This window comes from Lepisosteus oculatus, chromosome 8, assembly GCF_040954835.1.
Source record: "Lepisosteus oculatus isolate fLepOcu1 chromosome 8, fLepOcu1.hap2, whole genome shotgun sequence".
Taxonomy (NCBI): Eukaryota; Metazoa; Chordata; class Actinopteri; order Semionotiformes; family Lepisosteidae; genus Lepisosteus; species Lepisosteus oculatus.
In genome coordinates, this window is record NC_090703.1 from 2,554,759 (window position 1) to 2,579,141 (window position 24,383).

The 24,383-nt window shown below is 37.7% G+C and overlaps 1 protein-coding gene across 50 annotated transcripts in view; it reads left to right on the forward strand.

Moving 5' to 3' along the window:
• Window positions 1-24,383, forward strand: part of nrxn3a (neurexin 3a) — a 387,994-nt gene that overhangs the window by 264,543 nt on the left and 99,068 nt on the right. For all 50 annotated transcript variants that reach the window (XR_001478762.2, XR_001478763.2, XR_001478765.2 and 47 more), the window contains one exon: window positions 15,291-15,472. Coding sequence is in view for 44 of the 50 variants with exons in the window: in XM_015350360.2 (XP_015205846.1) it covers window positions 15,291-15,472 (182 nt within the window). In the remaining 6 variants the exon portion in view is untranslated. The remainder of the gene's footprint in view (window positions 1-15,290; window positions 15,473-24,383) is intronic.

Genomic DNA, 24,383 nt, shown 5'->3' on the forward strand with positions numbered 1-24,383 from the left:
CAGTCATTATATACAGTGTGAATATTACAGTATGATCATTAGCAATTAAGTCAAAGCTTCCTCTAGTGTTTTTTCCTGCTGCGACTGTTACTGATACAGTATATCTTAATTTGGGTGAAAAGAAACTAAGCTTATCATTTAATACTAATTGGTATTAATCCAAATCTACAGACATGACCACAACAACAAGGTAAACTATGCATGAACAGTCCATAATACCGTATAAAGAAAAACACTCAGAAAAGAGCAGAACAAAGCAAAATGTCGAAGACTTTTTTCAGAGCATAGACTCACTGTGCCGTGAGGATTACCGTCTGTATAACAATTATAAAACATTAAGTTATACAAATATTGATCAACCACTAAATATGGAAAATATTTAATATTTAATATATTAATATTTAATGGAAAATAATAATGTCCTAAGAAAAATTGCCCACAGAAATTATGAATGTAAAATGAAGATAGATATACAGTACAATCCTTACACATCAAAAAATAAAAGTCAAGCATAAATGATATGAAAGCCTTTTCAATTCCAAGATTTCTATAATTTTGTCATCTGCTTAATATTATAATAATAATCAAAAGAAACATCTATGTATGTCTGTTTTTTAGAAAAACAAGAGTTTATGTGAGATCATGTCAAATCAATATCAAAATACTCTTAATATCCAGAGATGTTGATTCAGTGTTTTTAGTGTCGTTTTAATTGATCATTCATGACTGACCATATTACACTCAAGTAACTCAAGTGACTGTTATGAACAGTGAGCACTAAATGAGCTCTTTGGTACAAGAGTAAGGGTGGTTTAACCTGATGAAAACCAAGAAAGGAAAATATATGAAAGTACCAATATGTCACACCCAGCAAGTTCTAGACCAGCTAAGCACAGTTAAGCACATGACAGGCCCCAAAATGGGAGCATGTGAGGAACTCCCTCCTGGATTGAAAGGGAGGTCCCATGTGCTGGTCTGGTCACTACAGAACTGCACCCGTGTGACTGCTGGCAGCCTTATTGAAGGTGCTACATACTGTACAATCATGTCTTGGCATCTCTACTGCACTTGCTATGGGCTCATCCTGACAATCCAGTATCCCAGCAGGGCAGTACATCCGCCTGCTACTCGTGTTAAGAGTGTCTTTGTTTGCAGGCGGACAATGTGAGAATCATGCCATGGATGTCCCATTGAGCCAAATTGAGCATCTCCAGGTTGACTCGTGTCATCTAGGGCTCAGAGACCATGGGACAAGAATGCTGTGTCTAGTCTGTACAAGAGCGACAGGACAGAGTCCCACAAAACAGCCTCTGCAACCTGGTGCAGATCATGTCTCACAGATGCACAGCTTGTATTGCTTCCAGTGTTGGCCACTCTACTAGCCTATAAATGTCTCAGAAGACCCCCTGTTGTCCATCCCTGTTCATGAAAAATGTTAATCAGCATAATGAATTTACCTATGTCATGTGTTCAATAAAATGTCAGTGCACCTGCTACATCATTTCCCTCATAATAACTTTGTGAATTTGTTGCAGTTATATGTTAGATACTCAGTTTTATTTGTTCATTGTGTTTCTCTGTGCATAATCCCTAAAGCGCAATGAGGACACAGATAGGCAGAAGGTCCTTTTGTTTTGACAGGTTTGCTCTAGTCCTTATCCCCTGACATAATCTCATTACATTTTGGAAAATAATCTCCCTGAAAGAAATAGAGGAAGCGATTTAAAAAAAGGTTTGTGTGAAGATTTGCATTCTGTATGATTATTAAATCTGTTTTTGTTTGCTAAAATTAGGACATAAACTGAATAATGCAATGTCATAAATTCATGACTAACTCAAGATGAAGGAGTCACATAGTCCTTGTTGAGTAAATGTGCTTTTTTTAGATGCAAAATGATATACGGTTTTATTTATGTATAGTATTTATAATTTATTTTTGTGTGGCACTCAGTTTTCCCTTACAGTACCATAACTGTTTGCAAGGTGTGGTAATGCTTTTCAGAAATTGGGAAAAATTTATGTTCTAATTCTTTGAGATGAGTTTGGTGCATCAAATTCAGTAGTCAACATCAAGATCCAGTATAGCAGACTTTGAACTCATCAAAGTTATATTGCTCAAGTCTTTTTATAGAATTGTTATAGTTCAGAGAAAGGTTTATTTATTGTATCATGAATATATTATGTATACATGCAAGTATTGCCTTAAAATATACATACAGTACATTTGTCCTTCATATGTATAAAGTTCTAAATTCAAAGTGGCGCTACATGATGAAAAGTCCTCCCTTACATCACAACTCCAAAGGGGAGAGGAAGACCTCTGTTACCATTGTCTTAGAGTTAAAAAGTATTCAGAAAACTTAAATAATGTTTAAGCATTTGCACTCATTTTTGGAGGGATTCCAACATGTAATTGTTGGCATGGTGCATATATTTTCTTTGCTTGTTCTAGGGAAAAAAAGGGTTACTCCTTTTTAGTAATGTCATCATCAATCATTGTTCTTTATAATTCCCATAAATCATATCATATCATATCTTGTTTTCCAAGACATTAAAATCATACTTAAAAAAGGAATTACATTGTAACCCAATTCGGTTCATAAAGATACACACAGTAAGCAGATAACCATGCAATTTCACTTGACATTTATTTGGAAAAAACATGTTTTCCTATTTTCATTATTGAGAGATGATGAGCTCATCACATTGGGCTTTGCTTTTTAATCTAGCCGATTTCTATCATGGATGCATCTTTATTGAATTTACACAGTACGATAAAGGATTGAAATGTAAAGCAGGCAGCACATCCCACAGGAATATTAAATTATAAATGATGCTTCTAGTGCAATTGCCTTTACATCAGTAATTTATTATGTGTATTTTTTGTAGATTGTCTGCAGCTTGATGTGAGACCCTTTACAATAAATTAGCTACTGTGTACAAAACAATAAGAAAAACCTTACAAGATTGTTTAGTTTTACTGTTCTACAGCTACATTACTTGTTTGTTTAATGCATCTACTGTACATAAGTTTCATGCCACTCTTTGTGAAGTTACAGTATTTCATGCAAAGGTAGTGTTTATATTTAACTTAATTATTTCTACAGAAATATTAGACATAGTAATCAGATTCATTCAAATGGTCTTCAAGTTTGTTTTCACATCTACTTATGATGATAATTATTCATCATAAGTCAGGTTTGTTATTGGCCTAATCTCCAGAGAGCATTAACTTTAAACAGCTTTTACTTTTAAAGGATTAAAAATTTATCGATATGTTTTTTTTTTCAAACAAACACCAATCACAAAGTGCTAAGTTTGTAATTTACAATCAGTGAGTTTAATCCATGCCTTAAAGTTAGATTTAATTTAACAGGGCAGTTTGTATTAAAACAAAACAGGAAAACTAACAAAAATTAATGAGATACTGTACTTTCTACTAATAAAACTTTTTAGATTAAGTAAATTTCATTATTGGTTATCTTACAGTATGTTTGCAATCTTGCTTTCAGACACCCAGTACCAGTATTTACTGCATATGATAACAGCAGATAGTTCAGCAGCTTATTTCTTTGTTTGCTAATTTCCTCTGCTTAGTTTATGAAATCATTTTCTTTTGACGACTTCTCAAAAATTGCCTTAAAATTGCATGTCACCTGGATTTCTAAACCTGCAGTCAGTTCTTTTATTATGAGACAGTTTGAAATTCTTCATGTTAATTATCCCAAAACTGTTCTGCTGGTGTCACACAAGCTTTCTTCCACCTGACAACAGCCTGCTGCACTGCAAATAAAGACTTCTTCCTTCTGTGATTACTGTGCCATATGGGAGAAAAACAGTTTTTAATGTCCCCAAAACTGAAAGCTTGGCCACTATCCAAATTCAATCTCTTTTAATTGGAGGAGCTGAGTAATGTGGAGTTTCGGGAAGAGCACCTGTTCTTGACTGACCTTTCTTTAACACAGGAAAGATTATACAGGGTACACCCCAGCACAAGCCAGGTCTGGCAGCTTTAGTTTGCAGTGAAGAAAAGAAAACCTTGAGATGTGACCAACATCCTGAAGTAGGATTTAAACATGTTTCCATAAAGTTAATAAAATTACATACAGTTTAACAAATACTGTACATTACGCTCTGGTGTTCTGGTGGCAAACCTTATTTATCTTTTAGGTATTTTTACAAGCTACACTTTTCTTAGAAAGTTTTTCTTGTTCCTTATGCATGCCTGTATACTCTGTATACACACAGCTGATCAGAAACTTCCTGGGTCTGATAACATGTATCCACTGTATTATATTTATATTCCCAAGGCCTCCAGCACTTGTAATGTTCCTACTGCTGTGGTAATTCCCCGAGGATTAAAGCTGACAGTTCTGAAACGTATCCATCCTGAGACAAGAAAGGCTTCCTTTCTGCTGAAATGCGCGGGAGTGTGTGGCAGTAGCCAAACTGACTCGGTCCAGCTTTGCTTTTAATGATTCCGAATCTTCTGGGAGCACCAGCTGTTAGCATGCGGTGAATGAGAAGCTGGGAATCTCTGCGTGTGCAGACTGTTTGAAGCATCGGATTGTGAATATATTTGAAAGGGACTGGGGTTTAAAATCAAGTTTTCTAGCTTTCACTAACAGAACCTGGTAAAGTATTTGACAGAGAAGAAATTATATTTGAATTATTCATGTGAAATTAGCACTTCTGCCAACAGGTGTGCAGGGAAGCTAGCAATTGCCCTTTTCACCTGGTGTACCAACAAGGTTCTGTTTTGTTCAGCCTCACAGTTTTATTTTCCTATGCAGTTTCAAAAGCACTAAAAAATATATTTCCCTTCTCTCCATGAGCACCTGTACTGACTTTTTTTTCCCTATGCTTTATCTTATTAGAAATCACTAGGCCATATTCTGACCAATACCTGGACCTAAAAGTAGGACCTTCATAACAAACCATCAGCTACCATCCTATTTTAATCGTGTGTGTGTGGGGGGGGTAGGTTCAGACAAGATGCAGATTCTTGTCTGAACTACATTCCCCAGAAGGCAATGGGCAATGACCTGGTTTTCCTCAGTCACATGACCAACTGGTGAATTGATAATTGGTCAGATAACACTTAATACCAGGAAGCTGAGGCTTCCAAGGGTCTGTCAAACTGCTGGCTGGAGTGCATTTGCACCCAAGGTATAGGGGACCAGAGAAAGAACTGATCTATCAATGAGCACATGGACAAGAAAAAGTGAGTTATGTTTCAGAACCAGTAAGCAGCTTAGCTGCTGAGTTGAATTTATTAGGTGCTGAAGAAATCAAGTTAGAGCTCAGAAGAGCTAGACCTTTGTTTAGGTATGAAAGTGTGAATTGTATCTGATCCTTTTTACCTCCTAGCAGAAGTGGGATGTTTTCACATTCAAAGGTCTCTGATACACACTACCAGAAACAGGTACAATATCTATCACTGTCTATGTTTTTCTGCTTAGAGTGTTCACAGAGTTGAAATTGTAAATATTGCTAGAGCACAGAATCAACTCTGGTGTTCCACCCTTAAAATACAAAAATGATACAAAATTCTAAAGTCATTTACAAGTAAAATTAACCTACTTGTTCTTAGTTTGATCCATAAGGGAAAAGGCCATCAAACCATAAATCACTTTTGCAGTCATAAGAACGCTGTTCATGTGGTTGTCATCTATGAAGATACTCCAGGAAGCACATTTTGCAGTAATAGGCAGTGTAGATTATTTGAGTTACTGTTTCAGTCATTTTTATTCTGCAAAACAAAAGAGTTTATAGGCACGACATACTGTAAATACATGTAAAAAAGTTTACGTTTTTCCCCAACCAGTTGTGTTTTATTGCTAGCGTAAGGATTTAAGTTCACTAAAGTATCACCTAGCAATAACCACTATCAGTCATTCGCTTGCTGTTTTTCTTTAGTCACACTGTATATGTCACAACTAGATGATATATACTGATACTGATGATGCATACTTAGATAGCAACTCGTTGTAAATAGGACTGTTATTAGCACTCAGGATGTTTTGCCCCTGAGATATTTCTAAAGTAATAAATGCAATTCAGTTGCCTTTTTCTACGTTTCAGGATTCTTAAACAATCATTGAGGGAGCTAATATTTGTGTTGCAATGTCTTGTGCATAGAACCAAAATGACTACCAAAGTCTTTTGTGAGTCATTTGCAATGCATCACCAGGTCGCAATTGAATCCTGATTTATCGGTTGTTTGAGGTTGTTACAGTGTGATGGATTATGTCTGATTCATGTAATGGCCACTGTTTCACATACAGCACATCTATGACATTGCAAGAGAGCTGAAAATTCATCCCACAGAGAAACCAGAGATGAGAAATTATCTGAAACCTTAGAACTACAAATGATGCAATTGTCAGTTTAGATCTAATATAATAATTTTCACTTGTCGAACATAAACATAAAATTGCGTTGAGCTGTACGGTTTATTTAATTTTATTAGACCAGAGAGAGATAATATGATTGAATAGAATCCCTCATTTTATAAAACTTAACTGTCTTCTGAGCAGAATCTTTATGAGGCATACTGATAAAAATGTTTTTTTTTAACTAACAGAAAAAGGTAGCAGCATTATTGAAGCATGAAAGCAATAAATAGCTACATCCAAAAACTGGAGTTTGCTCTTTTTTTTCTAATCAAATCAATGTCAAAGTAATCTTAAAAAAAGTGGCTCAGTATGGTTGTAGCTGGTGGGTGAGTTCTTGGGTAACAGCCTGTAGAAGTACAGTACGTGGTGAGCCCTAGCACAATAGATAGAAAATATGCATAATTTCAGTTTTATTAGCATAAAGGCAGGAATGCGGTGTGTTTATCTGCATGTGTGCACTATACTGTATGTACCTTTCTCTGTGTGTATGTAAACACTGTCCAGGCATCACCAGCTTTCAGGCTTCAGTTATTAAATATCACTCCCTGTGTTTGAAATAACCTTTCCTGTGGAGTCCTAAACATGCGTTTCAGTAGTTTACTCTTCTAAAGCTGTTGTGCTTTCATAAAGGATGTAAGTACTCTACATGTCAAAAGTCTTAGTTCAGTATTTTCTATACGGTATATTGACTGTCACACATACATTTAATATCTTGTAGCTCTTTATCCATGTTCCCCAAAACCGAATTCCATGGGCCAATATTGCTCTGGTGTGTATCTCAAATCACTGCTTCGGCATAAGGTGATAACCATTTCACAAGTTGTAACAGGGCAGCACGTGAAAGGCTGGATTCTACAGTGTGTTTCGGGTTCAGACAATTGGTTTGCAAGCTTAGTCTTTTAAGAGAATGGTTTTCACAGTACTTCTGCAAAAGATAGCAACAGATACAAGACATGCGATACACCTATGGAGCCACAAGTGCTTTTCTGAAAAAAAGAAGCTGTGAAACGCACAATGCAGACTCCTTGGATGCTGCAGGTTAAATAATAGGAACTGTACATGATGCCAAGGTCATCAGCTGAGAATGGTCTTAAACAGCACTTGTCACCGTGGCTGAAAAAGGCATTTCCCTTGTACTTCATTTACCTGCACTTTAATAAAAAATGAATCAACATATTATGTGTTACACATAAAACTGCTGTGGTATCTGTTAATTTGAACCACCAATTTGCTTTGACTTCTTTACGCACCAGTCTTCACATAATCATCTTAAATACTTCTTGCAAAAACATCTTTCGGATTTCAGAATAGCCAGGGTTTGAAATTTCAAATTGTCATTCCTACTCCCCATTCTGAAATCCCAGTTTAATCACCCTCTATCTAAGGAGCTGAAATCCAATTGCTCAGCAGATAGATTTCAATCCCCTTGACTCTACCCTTTCAGAATAGCACAGTACTGCAGTGCTTCTTTCAAGACGTCCCCACTGGGAGTCCTGAACTGCTTAAAGCTTGCTATTTGAGATATTACTGGGGAGGGGTGAAAACCTGATAATAGTGTCATTGATGAGTGCATGATCAAAGTACAAATTTGTGGTGTTTCTCAGCTTCAATAATAGGAAATGCATTAAGCCCCTTGATTTACCACATAATGAAAATACAGAACATAGAATTAAAACAGTCCATGAATCATATTAATTTACTTGTTCCTTCTATCTTTTAAAAGTGCTTTTGAAAAAGAGTGCTTTGGATCCTAAGTGTGCGTATGAGCTCACCATAGTTTAATTTAGAATAGTGTACTGTACCATTCCATGAAATGCATTCAAAATATAAAATATGCGTGTATATGTTTGTATGCACCTACTGTATAATGCCAAGCATGTATTTACTTTCTGTTTTAATTATTAATGACATTTGATGTTACTGAGACCATGATCCTTTATGAAAAACCCATTGCAGATGATCTATCAGCCCTGATTGTGCCTCTCACTGCACATCAAAAGAATATGATCTCTTCAGAAACCTCTTGGCAGATGGCCAAGTCAGACGCTATTGCAAAGCTGCTGGTTGTCACCACAGAGCTCAAGGTGGAAGGGGTTAAAAATTTAGACTTACTGTACCTACTACATCATACAGATATGAATATGAAGCTCTTTTGCAACAAAGTCTCCCATAAGAATATTTGTGATGAGCGTACTGTAAGTGATTGAAACATGACCACTGGGAGTGTGCAGCAGAAGACTGGTGTTACAGTTGCAGAACGTCTAACTTGGAGATTCTCTTTTTGCTTTGAGTGGAAGGCTTTCTTTCTGCATAATCTAGACATGTTCCTTCCACATCAATGGAGAGCACAATGCAGAGTTTATCCAGATCTCTTTCTTAAAGCAGTGCTTGTATTCCACCCCAGTATGCAAAGGCTTCGTTACTGAGACACTGGAATTTCTTTACATTTGAGACCTTTGCATGAATTCCAGAAGGTGTAAACACGTCTTTGTACAGGAACTGAAAAGTAGATGGAAGAAAAATCACCACGCCTTGGCTGCAGAGCATTTTGCAGGTCTATTTTTCAATGAGATTTTATTTTGCTTTTCAGTGTGCAATTAGCCTCTGCTTGTTCCTCATTCAATCCAAACCGATGTCAATATACAGTATGTACCCTACATCGTAAGGTTAGATGTATTATATACAGTAGTAGCAAATAAAAAAATGTAAAACTGTGGCATCATAAAATGAATGAAAATAAGTCTCTAAATGAAAAATATTTTATGCCAAGCACAGGAAAAACTAAGACAAGCCTTCTTTTGTTTACAGACATCATGTACATACCTCAATTGCATGAAAATGTCCCTGAATACTGATTGTATTAGATCCCAGCATCTATAGTATATCACAGGAGTCAATATTAATTACTTTAGCTTTTGTCGTTTCACAAGACTGAAAAGCAGGATCATGTAAATAGACTTCAAATTAAACTGCTGTTGAACGTGATACCATGGCTTCGTTCAAGAACCGTTTGGGTGAGATTCCCCTCATTTGGAATCGTTCTTACATCTTTCTTGTGAGTTGCATCAGATGACTAGTTTTTAGGATAGAACTTTGATTCAAACAGTAGTGCCATATGTACAGTAGCGTGACCTTCATGGGAATTCCTGTCTGAGTTAAGAATCCTATTAGTTCAATTAACTTTGGTGTTATTAAATACTGCTGCAGTAGTTGGGGGAGGAGAAGCTAATTCTTCTGTAAGTGTGTAAAAAATGTTTTTGTAATAAAGTACACACTTTCTGCATCAGTTCTTCTTTTGATATAAATCTAGAATTAACTTTAAAAACTGAAATAGTGTATAATGTGCATAACCAGAAAGAGGTTGTGCATTACCGGTCATGTAAATGGTTAAAAGTTAACTGTTATAATTGTAAATTTATAAACGGCATAATTCTAAAAGCCTCATGCAATTATTCCAGTTGGTTCTTGTGAAGTATTATTAACAGCTTTAGTGGATGAACTAATGCGTCTGCCTGTTCATTACAACAGGTTAATAATTGAATTAAGCCCTAGACAGTAACTGTTTATGAAAACAAAAAAAAGTCCTCTTCATGATTTGAACTAGAAACATAAACAGAACTAGAAAACAGTGGTAGTGTAGAAGTAAGGGTTAACATGACCTACAAATAATTGTGCATGCAGTCAGTTTTCTAATGGTTATGTGAATATAATTTTCATGTGACAGTTAAAAGCTGCTCAACATTTGTTATTTGCGGCAGTTCTGCTATACCCCTGAAATGTAATTTGATTAACAAACTCTCAAATATCACTGCAGGCATTAAAAACATTTGATAATAATAATCCCTTAACTCTTGGCAAATTGCTAACCTTCACTACAATTAATTTTCAATCCTTTGCATTTGCAATCCTTCAATTCTTTGCATTTGCAATATTGGTATTGTCTGCTGTATATACAGTATGTAGTCCCAGAGTTAAAATGTTAATTTAACTCTGTTAATTTAACTAATGTTAATTTAAAGAGATTCCCTGGTTTTTAAATTCTCCTACACATCTCCATGCCTTCCAGGATAAATTTGATTATTAGCCGGGGTGTACCTTAGTGTTGCCCTGTATTTAATATGACTTGTGCTGTCTTACTGTCGGGCTGTGTCAGCATCATGCCTTGGCAATCATTTTCAAATAGATATGTTTGAAACCTTGTTATATACAGTAATAAAGTGAATACATTAAATGTGATAATTGGACCCCTGCTGCAACAGACAGCAGCATGTAGTCCATTCCTGCTTTTTTTAAGTGGCAGCGTGTATTAGACACATTAAGAACACAAGAGAGGCTACAATCTGAAAGGAGGCCGTTTTGCAGGTCCAGTCGTTTCTTGAGGGAAGACAAAGCAGCATCTTCAGGCACATGGCTGGATAGCTTGTGCCACACTCCCACAGACCCTTGTGTAAGAGGTGTTCTCAGCTCAGCACCGCTGGGGGTGTGCGCACACTGGCTGAAGCCCACAGCAGGGGACGGTTTCACAGCCTGCTGCTTCAGCTCGAGAAAGCAGTGCAGCACAGAGGCGTCCCATAACTTCAGAATGACTTTCGTTGCTATTATTGCTTTTGGCACTCCATTGTTTTCATCAAAGTATTACATTATTTCACGTTACCTAGTTTAAATTTAAAATGTTTCTGAAAAGCACTGACTCTGGTATATGTGTCATGCTGTGCTTATTATCCTCATTATTTTTGTTGCCATCAGCTTCTTAATTATTTAAGAGGAGTTTAATTACCAAGAGATGGGAAAACATTCTCTGAATGAAGAAGAGGTTAGGAACTCTTGAGTGGGTTTGGTCAAAGTGTTTTTTACTGGAGAGTCTGTTGCTGGTAGCAGATCTCTTTAATCCTCAGATGTCCCTAACCCAAACTCAGATGTCCAGGTTCACTATAGCGCAGAAGAGTGAGACTGGGACTGAGACTGAAAAGGATTCTAATTGTGAATGCCACTGTCAACCGCATCAGTGGCCGAAAGTGTTGTCTTGTAACATACAGAAGAGTATGTTTTGTGCAAACATGTATGTATTTTGGAACCCATGACAGGAGTCATTGTTTTATTTTGTGATTAGGGGTTATATTACTTTGTTATACCTACAGGAGCGAAATCTCATACTCTATACATACTGGCTTGTAGAGGCCACAAGTTTGTAATAATGATGCTACCCCTTATTTTATGCTTGTGCTTTCTTAAAGTTATTTAATGCAGTGTGTCTATAATACATCCATTTATACACTGTAATTTCTTAAGTGATGTTTCATATTGGATATTCTATATAAATCTCCAAACATGGTTAAAATATGCTTACATTTTCAGAAGGGAGAACATCCCAAAATCTATACTAAAAATACATATACCCTTTATCTGAATACAACACTTATACTCTTCCACTTTACGTACTGTATATATATATTGTCTGTATGGTTCACTTTACTGTTTAATGTATTAAAGTGTTCACAGTAATTTGAAATGCACTCAGTTGTCGTCTTCATCCTCTCTCCTCCTCTTCAGTCACAGAGAAGATCACAAGTGCCCACATGAATGATCATGGCTGCTTTTGTCATTCTGCTGAATTTCTGAAAACTAACATGTGGTATCTTCACGATATCCTAGTGTCTCCATGTAACAACACAATAAGAATCCTATCGGTTCACTTATTACCTGAAAAATAGGAAGAATTATAAAGTAATTCCAAGATTCTGGTACTGATCAGAACCTGACTTTGCCAACTGATTAAGTCTATTGTGATGGTTTCATGATCCACAGTAAAACATGAACAACAATAAAGGTTGGAAATTGAGGAGACTGATTTTAGGTTTGAAATGAGGAGGCAATTCTGTATACAAGAAACTGACAGAGGTATGCAAAAACTGCTTGACTGTGTTTTTTTGCACTTACAAGGAATGGTGTTGACAAGTATTTTGGGTCAGTCCTGTCAAGGTTAGCTGGTGACTTGCTTGTAACATCTGATCTTCTTGTAATTGGGAATAGTTGTGTAACATGTGACCACACTGAACTATCATATCAGATGCAGACAGAATGCTATGTCTGTTGTAGCTGCAGCTTCTGTAAATCTGATATTATTGTTCCTCTGTCTTACAGCAAGGCTGAGATGAAATGAAGTATGAGACGTCAAGAGTGAACCCATGCCCTTGTTTTGTTGTAAACTTGTCTTTGAAGGCTGATGGCTGTGGGCATACCTCGTAAAGGCCTGTTAAATTGTTCTGTATGTCCCCACCAAGTTCCATGTGCAGTTTTACACAGCTAGAGGGAGGACAACTGATTGGTGCACACGCACACTGATTTAGAGTGGAGCATGAGGGCCAGATGCTTCCTGTCACTGGGGAGTCAAGAAAGCAATAAAGCCAGCTGTCTTTGAGCTTTAAAAAAGACAAGCCATCTTTACCATTCCCAATCTGAGTTAGACTAGATGCTTTAAGGTGGATAGCTCACTGCTCTGATATTAAAAACGTTTGTGAGGTACAGTATCTGTCTTCAGCTGCCACTTTGATCAGCTGCCCCCCAGATGAGCTTCACGATAAGTCATGTTCTTGTTGGCTTGTCTTGTTACATCAGACCCATTATTCTAAACCTATATTACAATTTTCTCTAGTGAACTTCATTTGTTCTCGAAGCTGATACCTTGGCTCCTTCTAAAAAGCTGCAGTTGGACAAGATCATCTCATCAGCTAGGCACTAGTAACCCAATGATCTAGAAGGTCTCTTATTGGTAGCATCCCTACAATCCTTAATATACTTTTAATTAAAAATAAATCCTGATTTAGCTGGCTCTTAATAAATATGTTTGAACACAAGCTGTTTTCTTTTGATGATTTTTGATAAAATGAATTTATAACTACAGTTCTCAGAGTTTATTTTACTACATCATTCTCAAAGAGTGATGACTTTCTATCCCAGTTCTGAGAACTTCTCTTGTTGACCACTGAACAGCAGTGCCACAGGGTACAGTAATGGAGCCCACAAAACAGCCTGCAGTATGTTGACAATGAAATTACAGTAGCTGATTGTTTAAAGAGGTGGCAGCACCAACATCGCCATCCGGCTAAGGATCTGTGCCTGTGGCTGGAAGGTTGCTGGTTCAAATCCTGCAGCCGGCAGAGGAATCCTACTCCGCTGGGCCCCTGAGCAAGGCCCTTAACCCCAACTGCTCCAGTGGCGCCGTATAAATGGCTGACCCTGCGATCTGACCCCCAGCTTCTCTCCCTGTCTGTGTGTCTCGTGGAGAGCAGGCTGGGGTATGCAAAAAGACAAATTCCTAATGCAAGAAATTGTATATGGCCAATACAGTGATCTATGTACAGTATATGTTGTAGAGGCCAGGGATGAAGCAAGTATAGCGGGCAATGAAGCATTCGTCTATGGAGCCCACACAGATGTTGGGCCCACACTTGTACCTACAGCAACTGCGCTCACCAGAGATCTATTGATCTATTGAAAGAAACTATATTTGGGTTGAGAACCAAATCAGCATCTCTTATAAGGCTGGGAATTGGGGGATTCAACACTGCTCGTTTGTGAAGTGTGTTGGAGAGCTGTTAGGCTGTCATCATGGGGAATGACTGTGTATAAGGGTGTGATGTCCATGGTGAAGATAAAAACTGGACCTTGACATTGAATGTTGTCAAACTGTGCAAAGAGCATGGTTAGTAAGACATGTCCCCTGCACTGAAGGGCAGAGAGGCAATAGCTTATCTTTTAAATGTGAAAGGGAGAGCAAGATAGGATATATTGTTTATAATTGGTAGATTTAGAATTCTGATACATTCTGCATCTTCTCAGCATCAGCATTTTGTTTGCTGTGCGTTTTAACAGCTAAATGTATGATTATACTGTCATTCTTCCCATCTTTCTGAGTGAGACAAAAAAGAGATAAATATTAAAGAGTCCCTACAGTTTAGATTGAGTACTCTCCTTATCCTCCTCTACATCAACACTGTAGTGACTGTTGAAATTAATACCAGATGTGCCTTGTCTATGACTCTTTCTTAAAAAAATACTTTACTACAGTAAATGGAAAGGGAATGGGGAAAAGTATCAAATGAGCTTTCTGTGTTTTTTCAGATGGCTGAAAACAATTATTCAGTACCTATTGGTGGGCATAAATGCTGTCATTATAACTCCCTTTCCTCTCAAAATTGAGGTTGTCACTTGCTATTCATGATAAGAAATGTACATACTTATCTACAATGGAAAGTAACTTTGCATTATGCGAGCTGGGAAATCATTAAGAAGCAAAAATGTTTTGGATGTAAATGTACAATGTGTGGCGTAACCACTGCAGAATGAGTCTTTGTTATGTGGCTGTTACTGTAAAGTATATTGTTGTGTTTTACTATTGCTAAGCAGAAGGATACACAGATAACTACTGTATAAGGTTGATATGTCTTTCTGCTTTTATAGACTTGTGTTTAAATTTCCATTAATCAAGTTTCTTATGTTTTTTACACTCTCTGTGCAAAGCGCTTTGGAATCTATTATTCTGAACAAATGTTTACTGCCTACAGTTGTCTGAAGATGCTTCCCAAGCCACATATCGTCAATCCTAATTTAAAACCTTATGCTAAATAAGACATCTTGAGGAGCGTAATCTGTTTGTCTACATTCAAGCAGATGCCTTCATGGCCAGACTTTTGAGTTTCAGATGAATGCTTTTTTTTAAGATCTCACGGGCATTTAAACATTTAGAGCTAAAATAATATGAGATGCTCCCAATTACTGTACATAATAAAAACCAATAAAACCAATAAGCTCTCAGATGCAGCGCAGGATTCAGTCAGGTTGCTCTGTTCCTTTCAGATCAGGTTTCCTGACGTCCTTCTGTTTTTCTTGCAGCTGGGGCGACATACATCTTTGGCAAAGGGGGAGGACTCATAACCTTCACATGGCCTTCGAACGACAGACCCAGCACTCGCACCGACCGCCTGGCGGTGGGCTTCAGCACGTCCCTCAAGGATGGGATCTTGGTCCGAGTGGACAGCGCTCCGGGGCTTGGGGACTTCCTGCAGCTGCACATCGTGAGTCTACAGTATCTTCCCCAATCGGTCTCGGCCAGGCCACAGGAGAGCAGCAATGTGATAAACCAATGTGCAGCAGGTAGTGAGGTTGTGTAGGTAGTAGAAATGCAACAAATGAGTAGTGGAGCCAGCAGCACTTGTTGCGTTTTCTGTGCCTCTGAGCATTTGCATAAAATGTTTGTTTTATTCAGTACATATCCATCGTTCTCTTCCTAATAAGAAAATTCTTCGTGCCTTGAAAAACAGTACGTCTAGATATTTTCACCCAGCCGGCCCAATCTTCCCATGGTTCCAGGGTGAGAAAAGAGTCGCCTTGCGCGAAAGCAGACATCCTTTGAGTCTCCGGGGAAGAATAAAGGGCCAGATAGGATTCTCTCTGGGTGATACAACATGGTGGTGTTTTCTTTTACAGAACACAGGGAGATGGGAGGCAGACGTAAATGTCTGCTTGAGTGGCAGGGCTGCCAGTTTGAAACTGACCCAGACAAGTCGTCTGTACACAGACCCCCCGTGGTTTTCATGCTGTTTTCCCATTACCTCCTCCTACGATCTTAAGCCACGCTTCATCAAATCTTTCCTGTAAGGTTATAGGAATGCAGCCTCCAGGAATTTCCAGCACATTTATACCACACCTAAAGGCATAGAAATGTCAACAGAAATAGATGGAATTTAAAATTTGCAGCACTATACAGTATGTACCTTTTGGTTTCAAAAGCACATACCTACCAAAATGGCACCTTCTCAAGGGAAGGTTTCAGCGATAGTTATGTTAATTGTCATTTTCCTTCACGCTATCCATAGCACAGATGTCGGATGAGAGTGCTTATGAAAGGCTGTGTAACCTTATATTTAACCCGTTTCTCAGTTTGAGGCTGATGTACGCTTTGATGCTAGAAAAAGAGAGACAGTAACCTATAATAATAATCTGTGCTCAGCATTTCTTCATCTGAGATTCAAGATCTTCAGTGCCTGTGGAGGTAGAGGGGAGGAAAAGCACTCTTTAAAAATTCTCAATATTAAACGAAAGAATAAACGAGACAATTCCAGTACTGTGCTGAGTTAAGGATTATGGGCAGTTAAAATGGTGAGACAGATGAGGTCTGCTAATTTGAAATATCTACCAATTAGACAAATCTTTGGTGCCTGAAGAAGCTGTAATTGGCATTGCCCTCTTCTCATGGTAATCCTGAATGTACAGCCTCACCCATCCAGTGGACAGTTCAGTTAATCCTTTCCTGCAATGTATTTACTGCAGTTCATTTCTACAGTATTGTGAAAGAGTTGGCCTAGTGTTAATTAGCCTTCCTACATGCAGATCATTTGGGTTATAATTGTACCATTATTCTGCAGTTGTAGCTTTCTGTTCTTCAGCATTAATGCAAGTCCTTAAATTAGAAAAAATGAAGCCCTGTGTGTATACAGTGAAAGGAATGATAGATTTATTGAGCATTTCTTGATTTTGGTGTTGTGATGAAGACAGGTTCTATATTCATCTCATGACCTATCAGGGGGTCTGAGGAAAAGAGTCTTTATTATCCCCAAGGGGCAATTTGTTTAAATATAAAGAAAACATACAAACTATACACGTAAACATGAATAAGAGAAGCATCTGTTGAGCAAGGTTGGCCATACATTCCCATCCTGTCCAAGAACAAGAACTTCTCCAGATGCCCATACTGTACATACTGTAGGGTTGGGAAGTCTCTGTTTAGTTTTGTCGTCTTCATACTGATCCTGAGTGTGGAGGATCATTTTCAATGATGAATGTGATGAGAAATATTTTGCCAAGGATCTTTGAAAGTTTATAATTTAGCATGTCTCAGTTGTAGTGCACTGTTTCTCCTGGACTCTGAAAGTAACACAGCCCTTAGCTGAGATGTGATAAGGCCTGGCCTTGTGGAGGGAACTGTCTAGAACATACAGTACAACTTAATGATTTTTTAAAACTTCTGTGTTTTCTGTTTTTTTTGGCAAAGGAAAATTAGATCTGTGTGAAATTTTGTTTTTGAATTGATTTGTTTTAAATCTGAAATGTAAGATTTTAGATCTTGAATCATCTGATAATCACCGTTACTTAGCTACAAAAAATAGAAAATAGAAAATAGAAAAATAGAAAATAGAAAAGTGAAGAAGATAGTGCAATCCCTTCATTTTCAAGCACCATCAAATTTGCCTAAACAGTGCACAGTATCAGACTCTTGGAATATTTCATCTGAAAAGCCAAATGCTGGGGGAGTGGACCATGAATGATACCTAAAACTTTGCTCTTCATTGCATATTTATGGCATTAAATGGTCAATTTATAAATAATTCAGGGACTCTATAATACTTGCTGGCTTTGTTATTAACCTTCTGTTTAGAAAGACATAAAGAGACATTTTTAAGCTATGTGTTTTCGACAGGGGGTCTTCCCTTCATTAATAAAATATGAAGATACAACATAAAAAGTACCTGCTGGATTTGGATTGAACAGAGCCCTGAGGTCGTATGATGTCTAGGTATTGCAGTATCCACAGGCAGGGCTGCAGTTGATCAAAGGACATTTTGTCGTTATTCTTTCCAGTTTGCAGTTTTTTCTTTACTGCCATAATTGTCCCGAAACAATTCTTATGACTAACAAAGACATGTGGACCTGTAAGTCTCAAGATAATGGGTTTAAAAGCCTGAATAGAACATTCTACAAAATGAAGTCTGAGAGGAAAAAAACATTTTAAAGGATTTTTTAAATATTTTAGGGAAACATTTTCTTTATGTACATAATGTGTACATAATTGTTTCTCGAAAGGCTCGTCATGTCAACAAACAGGCCAAAACTAATTAGATTTGCACAGAAATTAGTGACCTTGTACTTTAATGAGTCTCTGCATCTACTAGTAGCTCTTTTTTCATAGGATAATTGCCCTGCAGCTTCATTCACACGTTCCATCTGTCCACCAGTTTTATTGAGGCTTTTAGCCGGTGTCTTCTGGGAGCTCTTGAGACCATTGATACACAACAAGACCACTGGAATTTCCAACCTAATTTTTCCCCCTTTGTGTGATTAGTTTTAGATGCCAACAGTATCCACTTAATGACAGCAGACCTGAAGAAATGAGTGTAATGAATGGAGCCATATAAGTCACTTTAGGAATGTTGTACTAAACGCCTCATGTTGCATGTCGATAAAATGTTCATTAGCTGTTTTGAAGGGTCCTGTCCCTTGCTTTAGAGTTTTTGCTTATTTTACTGATTCTGTTGTTGATTTTAATAATTGGATTTAAATATATATATATATTTCACTTGGCTTCCTTTTGAATTTTGAATTTTCCACATGTGAAAGATGCGAAAAAGATCACAGTTTGTTCCTAAAATGTATCTTCTCCCCAGTCTTTGCAGGATTGTTGAAGATTTCTTTGTTGAAGCTCCTGTAGACCTTTGCCTCTTCACTATTGCCCTGACTATTTGTTGTTTGTCATGGCTATTACTTTTTTCACTTAGTTTGTATTCAGAACTGCTTCCAAAATGCTGAATATGAAAGCTGTGCAGTGATTTGAAGAGCTACATAATGTGCTTTCTTTGGCTGACTGAGTAAGTAAAGCTGGAATGTGTCAAATGTCATTCAGAATACTTTAAAAATAAGAAGGCATTAATATCCTAAATTTTCTTTGACATTTTAAATGCCTGGCATATTTAACTTAAAATCTAAAATAACTTTCCCTGTTTCTTTAAACCCAGTGGATTATAACACATTTTGTATGGTTTGAAGTTAATGACAATAACATCTTCACTTCAGACGTGGAAATAATCGGTTTTCCTAATCTCCCTTTTCCCTTAAAAAACAGTCTGAAACTTTCATATTTTCTGTCACAAATCTCAAAATCATAGAAATGTATAAGTGTCTTCTTTCCTTAAAAGGGACTCCCCCACAGGGGTATGATTGTATATTGCTAGAGAGGGTACTGATGTGTTTGCACAGAGGAGGGCTAATCTAATCAGATAGGAGTCTCAACTGAGTGGAGACCAGATGCCTGAACAACTGGAATAAACTGGATTTATAAGACCAGACTTTTCTAGGAAATTCTCCAAGTCATCAACACTGTCTTTAAAAAAATGAGGATGAAAGATAGCAGAAGCCTGGAGTGAGAAACTTGCAGCATCAAAGATCATCCTGACCCCTCTATCCCTGCTTGATTAACCAAAACCTGTCAGGTGTTGGGCGCTGAAGAAACTCATATTACATTTAGAAAAAGAAGGTATAATGAATTCTTAGAAAAACTATATTCTTAAATATTCCAAGCAGATTTTGTCACATTTTTAAATTATTTTTGGATAATTGTTTTGGATAGCCACCTTTGCTTGTTCCATTTTTAGGACTGTCCTACCTGTGCAAAGATTTACTGTATGTCTGTCTCTCTTTTCAACCAATTTAGTCTATCCTGTATCTGTCGTTTTACCTACAGTATATTTGCTCTATAATCTTTTTTAATTATAAACTCTTTGTGCTCTAGCATGCGCTAGAGATGTTAAAATTCTGACCAGAAAGGAATGGATATGAGTCCAGATTGCAGCTCTCCTCTTAGAGATTTGTAACATTAGCAAGTCCAAGCCTGGTCTCTCTGGGTCCATGCAGAACATGCCATTTAATGAACAATCATCTATCCTTTAACCTTTTTGAGCAAGGGTCACTGGTTGCACAGTGGAATACCTTGTTGGACAAAGTCCCAGAGCAAAGTAAATGTCAGCTTGAATGCCCTTCAAGTACTAGCTAAATGGCATTCTCAGCTGAAGAGTTTGCACATCCCTTGTAGAGAAAAATGAATGACATCATTAGAACTTTTGTTTTTAGTGCTTTTGTTATTCATTTTTAACTCATTTATGGAACCCTGCTCTTTATGTAAAGGGATAGCAAAATGTGAAAAGTAACCATATACAGGGCTACTGTAAATATCTTGTCCTTGGAACTAGACTGTGTCATCTTGGATGCAGTATAAAAACTGTTATCAACAAGATGAGCAATTTTCAGCACTATAATACCAACAGAGTGTCATGCTTCTGGGTAATCTAAGCTCATCTCTCTGATGAGAGTGAGAGATGGTCTGAGAACTGCATTCCCTGAGCTACCAGACTCTTTCTGAGGCATGAATGAGTTAGACTGCGGTGAGCTCTATCCTCATGGGTCCATTAGGTTGGCAGTATCCAGCTCCAGCTGAGAAATGTGTCCATCTGGTTCTAAGCAATGAATATCATTCTAAATCATCAATTTGTGAGTCTCAAATGTTTGATGCAAGATCAGATTTAGAAATGAGAATATAACTGTTCAGAGCTGACAGATCAGATATTAGTGAAACAGTCAACAGAGCATAAGTGTTTGGATAGAGAAAATAATATATAAATCACAAATGTCCTTTATTTTTGTCTGTAATCAGACGGCTAATGTGAAATGTCATTTCAGGGACATGTAATCCACACTGTTCAGAAAACCACCAAAACTACTATGTCAACAGACTGCTCTTTTTTTGGCAGTTTGAATGCTTTTAAACATCCTGGATCTTATCACCCAGATAGGCTCACCTTACTCTATGAAATCTGTTCCATATGCATAGACTTGTATAAAAATAAATAGCACTCTGAATCTTCTTATTTAGCGGTGACAGTAATGTAGTCTAAAGAGGTGCCACAATCCTCTGAGCAGACTGAATTTATGGTCCTCAAGCTAAAGAATTTTCATAACTCTACAGCAACTGCAGAACACTCTGTTGTTTGTGCCCAGAGTCACCATCTGCTAGGAAATACAGCTGCCAAGACTCTTTTACATGTTACTTTACTCAATGCAAAAACACAAAACTGGGATTCTCGTGTGAGGTAGAAAATGCTGTGTATAAATTTAACAACTCAGCAAATTAATTTAAATGCCTTTTTCTATTTGAACTTGCAAACTAATTGGATAAACTTTCACAAAGTAAGATATTTACATGATTTTTCACGATTTTTCTCACAGAATGAATATTCATGCAATTGTGGCTTTTTGTGACTTTTCCATTTTTCTTTTATATTAATTATCTACTTCTTTCTTGTTTTTTTGTTTTAAATGTGAGAAATAGATTGTGTATATAACAAATATTAATTGCTTCTTTGAAGTGTCATGACTGCAAGTTTTAAAGAAACAAAATGTGAACACCGTGCAAGGAACTGAATACTTTTGCAAGGCAGTACGTGTTACAAATGATATCTAATATCAAATCCACTTAAGATCACTCAAGAAATATACTATTATAACAGATAATACATGTAAGAGGTTGATCAAAGCCATACTGCACATAACTCATTAGATTCATTTTTTTAAACACTGTTATTGATTTAAAGGTAAAACAAGTCAAAGAAAGACTAAAATAATAGTATCATACTGTATCTATCCTGAGTCCAGTCATTTAGAATCACTAACAGGTTGCTGTTCTCACATTGACAGCACACAAAGTATAAATTGTCCATGTGCTGACATTCTGTGCCACTTAACCTGTTGACTGAAATCCTATACGAGAGAAAGATCTAAAGGTACAGAAAATCAATGGTGTTGATCCCTTTTAATCATCGGGCCCATAACTACATATTGCTTGTCGATTTTCAATTGCATGCGCCTTTCTTTAATCATTGACATGCAAACAGCTTTCCTCAGTGCTTTAATTTAATCTGAGGCTGCTTAACAAAGGGTGCTACAATTACCTTTGCTTGTTTCGGTTACCACAGTTGAAATGAATTCTGTCACTTAACATTGAGACATTTGCACAAACTTCTGTTCCAATTACTTCTAGACACTAGAGAATCCAAATGACATGTACCACACAGAAACTTCAGAATTTTCCTTCAAAGGCCATATTTTCCCTGGTCACCATCATTTTTTCAATATTTTTTTCGAATGTTTATCTATGACAGCCATCAAATAAAACACCCTGCAACTGCAACATAGAGTCAATGGAGCTTATTATTTACCACATCAAAACACATGAAACAAAGTGATTTTTTGAAACAAAGGCATCAGAAGGTACTTTGTTAATGTTCCTGTTTATTTAATACTTTCAAGCATACATGCAATTCTGATTGCTTCTTGTTAAGATATCTAATGTAAATGTGTGAAACTGACATTGTATTGATTACAGAACATTCAGTATACTGTACTATAGAGAGAATTGTCTTCATTCTCTGATTGCTGTGTATTAAACCGATATCATTCTTAGTATTTCTAAAACCTGTACTGTACATACACAAAAGAAACAACACATTAAATTACATTAAAGAGTCAAATAAATACAGTATGTCATAGAGATAGAGTTTAAGGGTCGAACACAGCCCTATTACAAGGCTGTGCAACATTTAGCAGCAACAGTCAAAACCTGCAACGATACTTAACTCAGCAGGCTGGCCTTGTCGCAGGTCAGAGAACCAGCACACGAGAAGCTCCAGAGGAACTGTAAAAATGATCCTGGAGTCAGATTTGCAGAAGCGCTGCCATTCTGAGAGGGTGTACAAGGAACACAGTGTATCCCACAGCTCGATTTCCACGACCGCTGCTGTAACAGAAGTCCTCCAGGGCGTCCGTGGGGGCGTGAGCGAGCGCGGTGCGCGGGGAGGGAGGCAGCCGCCGCCGGGGGCGCTCGGGGGGCCGGCTCCCTCCAGGCCCTGGCAGTGCGGCCCTGTGGGCAGACCGCTCTGTGGCCACTCTGTGTGGTGCTGCAAGACGGGCTCTGCCCAGCCGTGACGTCCTCAGCTCCAGTCCACCGAGCACAGACCATAATTCTTAATAATAATAATAATAATAATAATAATAATAATAATAATAATAATTGCTTACACTTATATAGTGCTTTTCTGGACACTCCACTCAAAGCGCTGTACAGGTAATGGGGACTCCCCTCCACCACCACCAATGTGCAGCCCCACCTGGATGATGTGACGGCAGCCATAGTGCACCAGAACGCTCCCCACACACCAGCTCTCAGTGGGGAGGAGAGCAGAGTGATGAAGCCAGTTCATAGAGGGGGATTATTAGGAGGCCATGATTGATATGGGCCAACGGGAAATTTGGCCAGGACACCAGGGTAACACCCCTACTCTTTTCGAGAAACGCCCTGGGATTTTTAATGACCACAGAGAGTCAGGACCTCGGTTTTACGTCTCATCCGAAGGACGGCGCCTGTTTTACAGTATAGTGTCCCCGTATAGTAATTCTTGAGGCCCTTTTTAGATAGCAAGTCTCCTCCTGAACAGCCCTTTTACTACAACAGCAGCAGCGAGTAAGGGGACCGGCAGTGATTCTCTTTTTATTTATGAACACGTTTAGCAGCCCTGACTTCAACAGGGAAGTGGGGAAAAGAAGGGAATGTGGAGGTTTACTCCTCCCTGTGGTTCCTGGGACAACGGTGTAATGATGTCTGCATTGCACAGAGGAGGTGGCAGTTTTAGAGTGTTTGGCAAACTCCCATGGAGGAGTGAGATCAGAGATGTGTACAGGAATGTAGGTAGACTGAGGGTCACTGAGCTCTTTAATTTACACTTTCTCTGCACAGAATTAATAACATCCCCATTGAATAACTATGGAGCTTGAAACTTGCACATAGTGTGACCTAATCCAGATAAGCTGTGCCTAATCCTTCTGGGCCATTGGTGCAAAGTAAATGAAAATCCAGCAATCATTTGAATTTATTGAGCTTTTTAATGGACCTCATTTATTTTCTACCCCTTGAGACCAACTTGAGATTATCTGAAAAATGTTTCATGAAGGCTCATTTCACAATAATTCATTGATAATTTTTCTTCTCCTAATCAAATTCAGTGTTGTTGTATTGAAGCTGTTAGCTCTAATATTTTTTGCCAAAATCCAAAGCAGAAACTAAAAAAAAAAACATTCGATTTTGATTAAAAGACACGACTCTTAAGG